Source organism: Pholis gunnellus (assembly GCF_910591455.1).
Source record: "Pholis gunnellus genome assembly, chromosome: 6".
NCBI lineage: Eukaryota > Metazoa > Chordata > Actinopteri > Perciformes > Pholidae > Pholis > Pholis gunnellus.
In genome coordinates this window covers 6,043,447-6,058,292 of record NC_136532.1, presented here as the reverse complement: position 1 = coordinate 6,058,292, position 14,846 = coordinate 6,043,447, and the positions used below count along the sequence as shown (strand labels likewise).

The 14,846-nt window shown below is 42.1% G+C and overlaps 1 protein-coding gene across 1 annotated transcript; it reads right to left on the bottom strand.

The window, feature by feature from the left end:
- Window positions 1–11,405: 11,405 nt before the first annotated feature.
- cldn5a (claudin 5a) lies at window positions 11,406–13,001 on the bottom strand. Its single transcript, XM_079161811.1, has one exon. It carries the CDS (start codon window positions 12,951–12,953, stop codon window positions 12,306–12,308), a length of 648 nt encoding a protein of 215 aa, XP_079017937.1. The 5' UTR covers window positions 12,954–13,001; the 3' UTR covers window positions 11,406–12,305.
- Window positions 13,002–14,846: the final 1,845 nt, after the last annotated feature.

Genomic DNA, 14,846 nt, shown 5'->3' with positions numbered 1-14,846 from the left:
ACAGTTTGAGAACTATTTACATCCATAATGATGCTGTTTACAGTCGCAGCAGCGTGATGTTATCCAGGAGAATTAATGCCCCCAACTGAAAGGAAGACCCATTTATATCATTAACGAGGGCGGAGAGGAGGGTTGTTTTTAGAGACATGATTGCTGAGAAACGTGTCTGCTCATCCCCTTTTATCTCTTCTATTTTTAACCCTCTTATTTTTTTTCTTTGTTTCTGCTAAGTTTGTAATTTGAACATTTTAGTTAGACGAGAGAATCCCACTGCGAGCTGTTTTGGAGCTTTTTTTGGCATTTTTCAATTTTTAAGACAACACAGTTCTGAAAAACTAATATAATAGAAACAAATAATGACATCTAGTCCGGTGTGGCAGATCATGGCAGGAAAGTAGAGTAAAGTGGGTACAAGATTACAGGATATTTAGATTTGAAAAAGTTAAAGCAACTGCAATAACACTTTTCACGAAAAAGGTTTTTCCAGTATTTGTCAACTCTGTGACTTCAGGAGTCCCAAGTTATACAAAAAATAAACACGGGGCCTGTGGCATTAATAGAATTGGTAAGTTAGCTGCCTTTTTATTTCTCAGAAACTTGCCAGTTTCAAAAATAAATTGTAACTGTGACTAGGATAAGTGTCCATCAAACACTTCCAAAAAAATTGATTTTTGGAAGTCACGAATCGATTTAAAATCTTAGATAATCAGAACCTCGGTTCAACATGATTTGATTGTTTTCCCCAACTCATGACCCAGTCCAAATATGTTCATGGTATCAGAGAGCAGGCTAGGATGTTGAGGGCCTTCTCTCTGAGAGACCACCACAGTGGTAACTGCCAAATACTGGATCCAGGGAGGCCAAACTCCTGGATTAACTCCAACTAGACTAGAAAGGAGTTCAGTATGTTCTGGAGCTTTTGATCATATTATATGATCTTCATCAGCTGATGGAATCGCAATGTTGTGGATGTTAAAGTCGATTTTTTTTTTTTCGGAGCACTTTTGAGGCTTTTGTGTTGGCTAAAAATCTGAGGTTCAAAGTTCATGAAGCTGCAGTAGAGAACAGGGTCCCTTCAGTTAGGGGCGTGCTAAGCTTATAAACCAACACGGGTGAGAAATCCTTAAACTGGGGCGATGTAACTTTTGCTAAACAGCGGCCACTCTGGCCATAAATCTCAAAATACATCGTACAATTTGACACAATGTATTCACTTTTCGCAACGAGAAGTGTCGATCTGTGACACGTTCAAACGTATGGCAGCAGCACAAATACAGTGGCGTCTGGAGGTTGTTTTCTCAAATGCAGTTTCTGAGGTCAAGAGTGAACTTTGAACCTCATGTTTTAGTTTTCCTCAGTGTCGCGCTGTGTTTTTACAAGTCCTCTCTTTGACTGAACGACTGCTGATTTCAACCTGACTCTTGCCTGACCAGTGAGCACAGACATAGCGTCGGTCGGTGTCCCAGTGAGGAGATCCACCTGTTCTTCAGCCCATCATTTGGTCTTCTTTCCTCAGCCATCAATCACTTTGCTCCCCCCCCCCCCCCTTTTTTTTGCACCTCTGGTGAAGTGGGGCCGCTGGCCTTTCCGCCGCTCTGCATTGGAGGAATGTGGCATGCAACAGGCCCAGCACACACACACACACACACTGAGGGAAACATACCCCCCCCACACCCCCCACCCCCTGCCGGCACAGGATCATACAGCCGATGTGTAGATGTGCAGAGTGGCATTTCTGAAGGCCTCCCACTCAAACGGGTGCGTTGCCTTTTGCTCCTCAGGGGTGAGCGTGAGCTGCTGAGTGGAGCTCTAGGGGATGTTTGTGGGAAGTAATGATGCAGTATGTTGTGGCTTATATGATTATTTTTGCAGTATTTCACCATGTTATCCATATGCACTTACCAGTCTGCGCTTTGATATTGTACATACATACATCGCTAGATGCCACTTGTCATACATATTGATCTGTATGAAACCTGCATAAAAACCTGTTGGGTTTAGTTTAGGGTAAGATGAAGAGCGATTGAATGTTAATTATAATATTCTTTCACACAGGCTGCAGCAGTCGTATATGACAACTGATGTTATTGTTATATAGTTGCAACTTGCAACGCAGCTTAATACTTACGATTTTGTCCTTGCATAATATAAATATTCACAAAAATCTGACAATTCCCATAACACAATAAATGTCTTATATAGGGGATACATGATTTTATTTCTCCTTTTACAGCATACATACATCTTTAAATATATATATATATATATATATATATACACTGTGTATATATATATATATACACTGTGTATATATATATATATACTGTATATCATCGTCATCATTTTTGATAGCGTGAGTAAAAGTTACTGTATGTCACTGAACCTTCCATAAACCGTCCCTTTCAAAATCACTTCGATTTACCCAAATACAAATATTGGAAAGCCGATACTGGATTGTTAAGACGGATGTTGACATTTGACAGTTACATAAATCTCACCATATAGAAGCTTTTATTCTTTTTTTTCTTCTAATAAATGCATAACCGATACACTTGTTTGATAAGGATTTCTTAAAGATCCCCTCTAGACATGTTTCAAAATTACATAAAACATGTTGAATAATAATGTGTGTGATTTATTTATTTATATATGTTTTTTTTCTGCAGAAATTGTTCAGTTAACTGGTAAAACAATTCCAGAATTACATAACAGCTTCATCTCTTTTTGAAAACAATCTATTCTCTATAGATAAACAAATATTTGTCCTTTTAAAGGTGAAGAGTCCCCGCTCCGTATGTAGATATAATCGGCTCATTCTGGGGTAACGAAAACACTATTCTGATTATACACTAATCAGAATATTCTATTCCATTTCTGCCAAAAGAGCGCCTCTGAAGTGCTGCACAGTGTTCCTTTAAAAGGTGAGCACAGACTTTCCTCCCTCAGCAGATGATGAATGTAAAAACAGCCCTCTAGTGTCAAAATCTGCTCACACGTCATTTTGCACTGTGAAGCTCAAACACTGAAGTGACAAAAAGCAAAACACTAAATGTGTCATAAGGGAAACATGTTTTTAACAATCTAAAAATAATCAGTTTTGTTTCTCAATGACCTAAAACATATCTTCGACATATTTGCACTAAAACTCAAAATCTCTGCTTGTTCAACAATAACGGAGTTTAGCAACTAGTGTGTTTTTGTATTATAAAACATTATATTAAGCTTGACAATCTGCTTAGATGTTTGCCGCTATTACAACTTGTAATTATTGCCGCTGGTGACAAAGACACAGTCTCCTTTATTAAAATGTTCACCCTGTGAGTATACAATCTGTGGACAGTTCAGTTTATCTCTTAGCTGGAGTTTTGTAATATGTCCCGTGAAATAAGAATTACTCCGAATTGCTCCACTTCCTTTTTTCCTCTCTCATCCTTCTCCAACAGTCTCAGCTATTTTCGTCCTGCTCCTCTCGTGCGTCTCTAACAATCCCAGATTCCAGATAGGATTAGATTTACCGGACAGCCGGAGACAAAGACCTACAGCTGACCGTCTCCCCGTCATGCTGTGAGAGGATGCTCACACACACACGCATATATACGCTCACACACAGGCTCAGTAAACGGTAAACTACAAACATTTCTCTAAAATCCGTGCACGTTTAGAACCAGTAAAAACATCCCCACTTCCGACCTGCTGCTGCTGGTAGCTTCATGTCAGCCTGTCGGCCCACAGAGGCCCTTAATGATCCCTAACCCCCTGTGACCTTTAACCCCTCGTGACCTCTCACAGTTGGGGTGTTGTGCCCCGAATCGCTCTCCTCTCTTCCATTGTTACAAAGTGCCTTCATGCAAAAGAGATTAGCATTGCCTGGAAAAATCGCATGAATTTGACACTTGTTGATGTTGACGGAATTCTGTGGCTGAATCGGCTTAATTCCGTCATGCCGCAAGTCCACTGAAAGCTGTTGTGTAGGTGTCAATACCAATACATAATAATACCATCAGAAATGCATACTTATATCATGTAAATGCAAAGCTTGTAATCTCTATGGATTTTTCTGACCCACGGAGACCGTTTCTTTATTTCTTTTAGGGGGAAGAGTGGATCTTTAGGGGGAGATAACAGGACAACAGTAGATACCACATAGAAGCCACATACATCCTCTGAAAGCTGTGAACCTTCTTTTTTTTTTTTTACCACTTGATGAATTGATAAAAATGATCAAAGATCTCTTTATATTGCCACGTTAAGACACCGAGACCTCGAGGAACACCAAAGAAAAAGTCATTCTGTGATTTGGTATCAAAAACCTTTGACATTTAGAGATTTTTGCAAGAATTTCATTTTTTGACAATTGAAAGGCGAGCACTTCTTTTTTGGAAACTGCTCAGAAACCCCCTCATTGTCAATGTACATAGATGAGCAATACATCCTCTGAATGCCCTAAATCTGTAGTTTGTGGTTGTAAAGTTCCATGAGGCTGTGATTATCCTAGAGGTCACAACAGATCATTTTATACAGTGACTTCAAGTTGAATGCTACTATTGGGACTAACTTCATCACACAGGAATACAATTCTCTTTTGTATTCTTTTGCAATTCCAAGAAATATTCAAATATGAATGCATGAGATTATCCTAAAGTGGGCATGTCTATAAAGAAGACACGCCCATATTTATTAACATATCTTGAGGTGAGAGGTTAAGGGACCCCTTCCAAAATCACCACGCCAGTTTTCCCTCACTAAAGTTTTGCCTGACTTTGGGGTGTTATTTGGCCCCATTTCCTACAAGCTAGCACGACATGATTGATTGATTGGTTGGTACGATGGATTCCTTTGGTCGCGTAGTTTCATATGATCCCAGTATGTTCACTCTAGCTTTAAGTCTGAGCCGTCAGACAGCCTCTTAAAGACAGTAATGCCACATTCCCATGGGTCTCAGAGGGTCAAATACTGTGCCACCTTTCATATATGTTTTATTTTAAATACTGGTACATAAATTATGACCAAATGATGGTTTATGGATCAGTGATAATCCATTATAATCCATAAATGTTGAGTGGCCAGGCTGTGACATGTACATCCAGACAGCAATCGACGAATTAAAAAAAAAGAGAGACGCACTCATTGCGAGTCCCAGAAGTCTTCCACTAGCTGCTAGCTTGTCTGCTGTTAGTGCTAACAATAGCCATGTTCATTATGTATGTTCATAGTTATAATGTTTTGGGGGGGCGTTGGCTTAAGAGAGAGGCCTGAACAACACGTTCTCATTCCTACTCGTCACATACTGACGCTTGGTCAGACTCTTTGGCGGCACTTTCTGACACACTGGGTAGCCCAGCGCACAGTCGCAGTAAACGCAGTAAACGCAGTAAACGCAGTGGGCAACGTTGGGAATTCAAACAAAAACACTTGCTGAGGTTTTAGGCAACAAAATCACTTAGTTAGGTTCAGGAAAAATAACGTCATGGTTGGGCTTAAAATAAGTACGTAAACGAAGTAAAGCGAACACAACGTAACATAAGTACTGACAACACGTCACAACAACGCGAACGCCGGTCTCCTGGGTGAAAGTCCGGTGTTGCTTTAACCCCCCCCCCCTCCCCCTATCACGGAGTATTTTCTCTGCTTGTCTAATAATGAGGCAGATCGGTTGACATTGTAGTTACTTGAAATACCCGAGCGTCTTATATAGACGCCAAAGGGTGTCGTGTGCGTTGGTATCAGATGCCGAGGAACTTGACAAAACGTCGGTATTTGACGACCTGGGAATGACAACTGGTTGTCAGTGTTGCCGACTTGGCAACTTTCTCGCTAGATTTAGTGACTTTTTCGAGCTAGTGCTGCGAGCTACTTTCATTGCAAAACAATTGGCCAAACTAAGTTGGGTTTTTGGTTGGATAATTCTTTGTAATCTAGTTGACTAGTTTCTCAACATTACCAACCCCAACATTAAGTGAAGTAACGCCCTTAGTTGATGTTTATCCTCTGGGAAAGTAACTTGGCTTGAATATATCAAAAAGAATCCCTCACATAGACCGCCTGGAAGTTCCATTATTACTGATTTATTATTGATATTTTACAATCCTTAATCATTATATATATATATATATATATATATATATATATATATATATATATATATATATAATGCTAACAACCTGCTGGCAATCCAAATGTTTTTTTTGTGATCCTGATGCATTTCCCATTTATATCAATAACGTCATTATTGCCAATTAAAGAAAATCCTATGTGAATATCTAATATTTAATGGCTGGATTAACGCGCTCCGTGACCCCAATAAATAGCTGTTCCTGTCTGTTCCTGTGTAAACTATCCCCGTACTTCTGGAGCATTACAGTTAATGATTTTAACATAAACTCACTGCCACATATGAGGCTTTTAGGGTCCTTGGGCTCTGGGCAGTGGCTTCTTCTTCATTTAAGTTGAGTATGTTTATGCGTAAATATGTTTTGCACAGATTGCTTTTTATTCCACAGTGGGGGAAAACCTGAGCTGGCGTGTTGCTCAAATTTAATTTAAGCTTACACAGACACTGGGATGGCAGGGAGGAAGAGGCGAAGGAGGCCAGGCTGAAAACACAACAGCTTCATTCTGCAGCTGGGTGACTTTTCTTTCACTCTCAGCGGTAGGTGGCTCAGTCATGCTGGACTCCCTTTAATGGACGACATGCACTGCAACTTTCATTCTTGAAAAATACACTGCGGTCCCATGCACAAAGACAGAGAAAAAGAAAAACGTGGGTTTGTTCTGCTGTATATGTGACTGTTACCACATTTCATGTGTTGAATCCTGAGAAGAACAAGCAAGAGTGTTCCTGCAAGATGCAATTAGTGTGGAAACAATACACTTAGTACAACTCCAAATCCTGTTTGTGTGTGTGTGTGTGTGTTTTAGACGGGCTGTTAGGTTGCTTAGCCACTGATTGCCGTATCCTATGTTAATATGGGACTCCAAATAACCAACCCTATTCCCTTTTGTGTATTTTTATCTCGTATATTGTTTGTTATCATTGCTGCTGTTCGCTGCTGCTGGCTGAGGGCTACCAAATGGAATTTCGTTGTATCACTGCAATGACAATAAAAACCTCTTTATCTTTATCTTTATCTTAAAGCAACACCACCTGTGCCACTGTGATTGGTGTATAAACACTGGTGTTAGAGGAGGGGTTTTTTCCGTCCTGACTGACATCACATACATTTTTGGCAAACCATGCCAAATCAGAAATGTCTCCTGATCCCACCCAGACATTCCTCTCATGCTGCCAGGCCTCCTCTTCATCTCAGCAGAGGGCTGTCATTCACCTCTTTGTCTGTGTGTGTGTGTGTGTGTGTGTGTGTGTGTGTGTGTGTGTGTGTGTGTGTGTGTGTGTGTGTGTGTGTGTGTGTGTGTGTGTGTGTATCTATTTGAAATTGCCTCCCGATGATGATGTACTGTATGGAAACATGATCTCACTCAGTCAGGCATGAAAGGAGTTGATACTCCCTGTTTTTGACTACTCCTCTCTCATATCTCTGAGATAAAACCTTCACGGCACACTCCATCACTCTGTGGAGAAAAGACTTGTCTGTTACTGTTAGCCTGTCTCACGTTACACATCAACACTTGGATTCTGTTAAGTTTTGGGGAAGTGCGATTTGGCAGAATTCGTCTATAAATAATAAGGTTATGTTAGGGTGTTCAAGTGTATAACGATGTAATAACGATGATTTCTCAGGTCATTTGGAAACCAGCCACGTTGACATATATGAATTGGATATGACGAACTTGTGAGCAAACACTTTCACATCTGGCAGATACTGCACGTAGTGTTATCATTCATTTGAACCGACTTAAATCCACTTTTAAAAAATGACGTGTGTAAAGCACTTAATATATAATATTTGATGTTCCTCATTCCCTCACAGAAAAGCTTTTATTCTGATGTGAAATGGTTATTCACATGTGATAAAAGAATAAAAAGGTGATATGTATTTTGCATGTTGTTTATGTCCTAACTACGTATCTCCAGGTGGGGGGGGGGGACAAACCTGATTGGCTTGTTGAATCACATATTTTCTGAGACAGCCTAGAAAAATTTGACTGGGAATCATTTCATAATCCTACTGATGAATGATGAATCCTACATAATTCTCTTGTACCTGTGTGTGTGTGTGCGTGTGTGTGTGTTTGGGAGTGCTTTAACCACCACACTTTACAAACTCCCCTCCTCCTCCTCCTCCTCTCCCACCCCCTCCATGTTCCTTCCTGTTTCCTGTTCCGCTGTCCGCTGCACAGGAAGCCTGGTCGTGCTACTGGGCTGCAACAAAAACGTGTGAGTCACCGAGCCATAAGCTTTGCGGACATGCAGGAGAAAAGAAACGTGGTGGTGTTTTGAGTTTTTTTTTGTCTGATCTCTTACCTCTTACATTGTTTCTCAAACAAACGGCTCATGGGGTCTTTAACTTTGTATACAAAGCCACTTTTTGTCCGTGTTTAACCACCTGCTGACTCTTGGCTTCGCTATCTGTGACTAAGCTCCATCCAGCTGGGATGTCTGCAGACTGTATGCACCTGCAGTCAGTCATTAATGACACTGACCCAGTCTCCGTTATAATGACTAACTGCTACATTTGTGGTTGTTTTGACGAATCTCTGTGATTAAATGAAATTCAAACTTCAAATTGGCCAACTTTCCGTTAGCAGACTGTGTAGCTGCTTCTTCGCTGGTGTGACGAGCTCCAGGGGTTGAGGGTTGTGACCCCCCCCCCCCCCCATCAGATGCGGGGGATTCTGCTTCGATGAGATCATGCCTGGTCGGTCGAGGGGAGTGACTTTCGACCCGCCCGACCTAAGGCCAGATTCAGAGCTGAAAGTTCACGTCATGAGAAAGGACTCCCCGGCCCAACCTCCCAAAAAACACACACAACGCTCACTGGCTGCAGCAGAAATCTGAAACCAGCGTCGCAACCTGACCCTCTTCTGACATGACCGTAACCGAGTTTCCCCCGCTCCACCGGGCTCAGGGAGGTTCAAGTTTAAAGGTCAAAGGGGTTCTATGAGTCCTCTCTGAGATATCAGCCACTTTTATTTCCCATTCATGGTTTTCCTCGCTTCGACCAGAATAAATGTTTGTGTTTCTAACGTGCAACATTTTACGGCAACACTGGAACACAACACAATGAAACAAACGTGTTTCTGCTGTCACAGCTCTTTTTTTTTCGGTGACCATTACGGGCTTCAAGTAAATCCCCCCATCATCTTCTAGACTGCTGTGCATAGTGTGTGTGTGTGTGTGTGTGTGTGTGTGTGTGTGTGTGTGTGTGTGTGTGTGTGTCCATGCTTGCAGGAATGTCTGCTGGCCAGGCCTTTTATTAGGCTCATCCATACCACCACATTATAGGCTCCCGTAACCAGGCAACTGCAGGTTCTGGCTGGTTACCATGGCGAGCACCCATTGAGTGACGTCGCAGGCCCTATTTGCCTCTCTCCTCATTGGAATGAGGGCCCTTTTTTAAAGGTGCCCCCCCCCCCCCAACTCTCCACACACACATACACTCACTTAACCCCTTACTCACACACACACACACCCCTCACCCCAAACACACACCCTGCACTTCGTCACCCCTCTGTGTGGTGACTAGAGGAGTGGAACTAACAATCCCACAAAAACATCTCAGTGAGGCGGACCAGACTGGACCTTCCAGGGAGTGTCTTTGTGTAGAAAAACCCATACAGACCCCAAAGTAGGAACGCCTACTGCAGCCCTCGGAGACAAAATCACATACTCAGTGTTCTTAATGACATCACCCTGTGTAGTCGTTTCAACAATCTAACTAGTTTAAAAACGGTATCATCTCTCAGTTGACTCCAGCATGAAAGTATACAAGTCATTTTTTTTCACAACCAGTTACTCTGTCAATTGTGTGCTCAATTCATCGATTATTTGTTTGGTTGTGTCAGATGCTGGAGCCCAGGTTAACATATTTTAATTATTTTGTTTAAGCAATTGTCCAAAACCCAACGATATTCAGTTCAATATTAAATAAGACTGATTAACCAGCAAATATTCACATTTTAGAAGCTGGAATAAATACATTTTTGCCATTTTTTCCCCCTATAAAATGACTTCAAGGATTCATTTTTTGTTGATCGATTAATCCACTATCTATAAATGCAAAATAATTTTGTTTATGATTATGATATGATTTGACAAAACAATCCCAACTCAAGCGTACACTCAAGCCTTACGACACTTTTTCCCCCCAGACCTTTCATCCAAAATCCCATGGTCATCAGCGCCTGGAGTTGGCTCGTTAGAATTCCACGACTACAAAAAGCTTGTAAGAGGAACTTGAGTTGTGATTGTTTCGTCAAACTATTTCCAAGGTCGAGAAGGAACTTTCATTTTTTTTTACTATTTGGCCAAAACCCATGAGAAGACCTAGAAGTGCTGAAATCACAACGGTTGAGTTTAACAGTGTCAACTGATCCATCTCCACGACAACTGAGCAAACCCCATCCGCTGAGGAAGACTGTGTGAATTGGTTGAAAGCTCTGGACACTATTGCATGAGTATTTGTTGGAAATGAGGGGCATACTCTCTGGTAAATAATACAGTGAGCCTAGAGTAGAATAAAACGTATTGAGCATTGGTTGCATTTGAGGTTCTGTTGTGAAGTCACACACTCCCCCGGCTGTAATCAGACTTTCTGCTGTTGTTTTCATCTTTTAAGAAGGCATATGACCTGCTAAGATTCTTAAGAGACCAGCAAAACAAGTATGTATAAGCTGCTGTAATCCAGTCACAATGTTAAATCAGAGGACTGTTACTGGAAGACTAAAATATCTTGTGGGTTTTTTTCCCTATTGTTTTTCCATTGATGTTTGTATACGGCTTTTATCTCAATATTGTAAATTACCGCTCAGTGTATGCGTAAACGCGGTGCCCATGAAGCAGTGGATAAACTAATTGCAGCAAGAGTGATGGCGTGTAATCTTTTGTGGTGGAGCCCGCATCTATCCACCCTGGCACCGCCCTGATAGAGGGAGATGGGCAGCTGCGACGACGGATGAATGAAGTGACTCGCGGGAAGACGATTCCAGGAACTTTCTCCACAGCTCTGATTTGAACGCCTTTCATTGACTGCATGCGGGTGGGGGGGGGGGGGGGGGGGGGGGGGGGTTGTGGAGTATTGTGAGTTGAACAGCAGAGCCCCACTCTGGCTGAATGGGCATTGTCATCTGGATTTCTATGGCTAACCAAAATACTTTCTCCCGCCGTGGGGGTTTATGGATCCACGGTGGGAACGGCACGCATTACGCACAGCCGCGCGAGGGCTCGTATACGCAGCCGTCTGCGGACCATCACAACTCAAGAACACACTTTAACTGGAAGATTTCAAGACAATATATTCAGTTTAATCTTAATAAAATGACACAATATTGCATCTTCATATACACGAATAGTGAATCATTGCATCAAAGTTTAACGAACAAAACAGAAAACAAGAAGTTTATTCGGAAGATTTATGAAAAAACGTCCTGTGACAGTGTTGCAAAAAAAAAAGAAAACGTCGCAGGTGCTCAGTGCAGCCGGATAGCGGACTGTAATAACATTTCATGTTGTGACCCACAGATCCCACACTCTCCCCGAATCTACAGGTCCAAAATGATAGACTGCAAAACCTCACAGTCACCGCCATCAAGTTCTGAAACAACACAAAAAGCCTGGCCGAGATTCATTGGGACGCACTTTTCCTCCTCGTTCTTTATTGCTGTTAGACATTGTTGGAGTCCTCAACATGTCGGCGTATAGTTCCACTAGAGGAAATGAGTCTTTGAATGTGTGGGAGTGCAATCATTCTCGGTTACTGTACAAGTTTGTGCTGACAATGCACATCAAGGCAAAAAAAGAAGAAGAGTGTATATATTCGATGGCAAGAGCTCCTCTAGACAAGAAAAACGTTGCCGTTACAGCGGTAAACAAGTCAAAACACTAATAATTTCTAAGATACAAAAGCAGGTACCTAACAAAGATCCTCCTTTTTGTTGAGAGCACACGGTTTGTAGTCGACAGACTTTATTAAAAAAATCTCTTGTAGATACAAAAAGGATTTGTGAATGTGTGGTCCGAGCGTTTTGAATGGCCAGTGTATAAAAAACAGCAGATGTGCCTCCATTGATTTTCAAAGTTCAGATTTCTAAAACAAAAAACAAAAACAACAACTGCAGGTGCAAAGATTAAGTTTTTCCAATAGCTGCAGGTCACTTTTACGCACCGCCATCCGCGCGCCACACATACGCTACACATAATTCCTCTTGTCATAGTCCCCGTTCGGCGTGGCTCTCTTGGTCGGTGCGTATTTTACCGAGTATCCAGAGTTCCCGCTGGAGGGACAGGAGCAGCACAGCATCGATCCCCCGATCAGCAGCAGCGCCGTGGCCGCCCAGCCGATGTAGAGCGCGGCGCCGATCTCCCTCTTCTTGGACCCGGGCACCTGCGGGTTGTAGAAGTCAGATATGATGTTGTTGGCCATCCAGCAGAGGGGCACCAGCACGAACAGAGCGCTGACGATGTAGATGACCCCTCCAACGTTCACTACCCGGGCTTTGACGTACTCGGCGCGAATGCAGTTGGTGCACTGCGCCCCCGCGATCACCACCATGAGCCCTAGCACGCCCATCACCGAGGAGATGATGGTGAGCGCTCTGGCCGCCTGGAGGTCGTGGCTGAGCGCGAGGACGGAGTCGTGCACCTTGCACTGCATCTGGCCGGTGCTCTGCACAACGCACGACATCCACAAGCCGTCCCAGATCGTCTGAGCCACCACGATGTTGGCCTCGATGAACGCCGTCACCCTCCACATGGGCAGCCCGCACGACACCATCACCAGGAGCGAGCCCAATACGCACAGCGATAGTCCCAGGATCTCCAGTCCGGCCGACACCATTTTCGCTCTTTGCGTTCAGTCAAGTCCGTGTGGAACTTTTAAAACTCTCTCCCAAATTTATTTTCTGGAGTGCAAGGATATATTTCTGCTCTTTATCTCTTAGTTCTCGCCTCGACGTGAAGGAGCGTCGGTCGTTAGTTGCGCATCAATCACCACATTGGAGATGTAAGAGACGGCAGCTCCGGGTCTCTTTGTTGGTTGAGGCGATGTGAAAACAACTGGAATCACAGTAGCACCGGATCACGAATATCTGCGTGGTGGGGGGGGGTGGGGGAGGGCGGGGGGGGGGGGGGGGGGGGGGGGGGGGGGGGGTACGGACTAGAGGAGAAACTTTTCATCCAATCAGCTGTCGCCGCATCCTCAGGGTACCAATGAAAACGCAGGGAAGTTGTGAGGCTGAATAAAGCGGTCCAGGGCGCATTGTGCGTTTGAACAGTTATTTACAATGAATAGGGGGGCAGGAGAGGGGTCGAAGGCGCACGGTGGGGTGGGAGGGGGGTTTAAGGCTGCGGAGCAGCTGAAATGCAGTGGTTGGGTGAATCACGGCACTTGTTATTGATTTTTCAGACATGGAGGCTAATGCCACTTCTCTGCGGTGTACACGCAGCTTAAAATGGTCATTTCACACCCAATTATGTAAGAGGCTCTTAATTGTCTGTCTTAAAATGACACAAAAGGGAAGAAAGAAAAGAAGCTGTCATATTTATTTTAAATGCAGGCTATTCACTTTAAATTGAAGCAGCCTTAACAGCTTTATCTCAGTGTGTTTACCAAGAGAGCCCGGGTCGGGCTCTCTTGGTAAACACTGTTCTTCTGTGTCCCTGTCCCACAGAAACATTTAACAAGTATCAAGGCATCCCTTCAACAATTTGCCATCACACATTAAATTCACTAAAACGTTTGGATTATACAAAATGTTCTTTATTAGATTCTTGAAATCAAGTGTTTCTTGCTTTTTTAATATAAGAATTCATAAAAATGATTTTGTGATTATTGTTTATGTATTATGTGTTTCTACCATGCTATTGAATATGTTTTTATTATTATTATGTTTTGAATATATATATTTGGGTGGGTTTAACTCAAAGTAAAAAATAATTTGAAATGTAATGACTTGTCAGGAACTTTATTATTAATTATATTTTGTTCAAATTTACACCGGAAATATCCCATAACGAGCCCTTGATGGTGTTTTTGCACAACCTATACATTTCAGAATACAATCCACTTAGCCTGCACATTTAAACCAGGATATGCTTTATGTAATTACAAGAGATATACGTGGCATTATCACAATGTAAAAATACTTTGCTAAAAGTAAAAGTAATTGCATTCAAATTGTTATTCAAGTCATACTTTGGTAACAATCATTTCATTTAAATTGATTTTAAATGCTTGATTTACTATTGGGTAGCTAGCTGTGTAGGCCTATCCATTAAACATCTATAATTATGTTTTTAAAAGCTCATCATTGGTTGTGTTTCGTATGCAAAATGTTATCTGTAAAGTAATGTGTGATTGTCAAACACATGCATAAAGTGGGCTACTCCTCTGAAAATAGTGAAGTAGAATAAAATGAAATAACGGAATGGAAATACCAGGATCTAAAATAGTACAAAATGTGTAATATATTTAACAATAGGCCTAGTAGGCGACTTGATTTCCAGGATATATCATAAGATATCCAGAGCATTTAAATATTGTAGCTATGTACACTTTGTGGTCATATATAAAGTGTTATCTAGTAAAATATATTTCTTCACTAAGCCAGATATAGCTTGCCGGTTTTAAATGTACAATTTATATAAAATAGTTCAACCTCAAACATTCCCACGAAGTCATGGGTCGACAGGGGGAAAATGCCTTCTACTGGGGCGAATAGTTATAGAAACC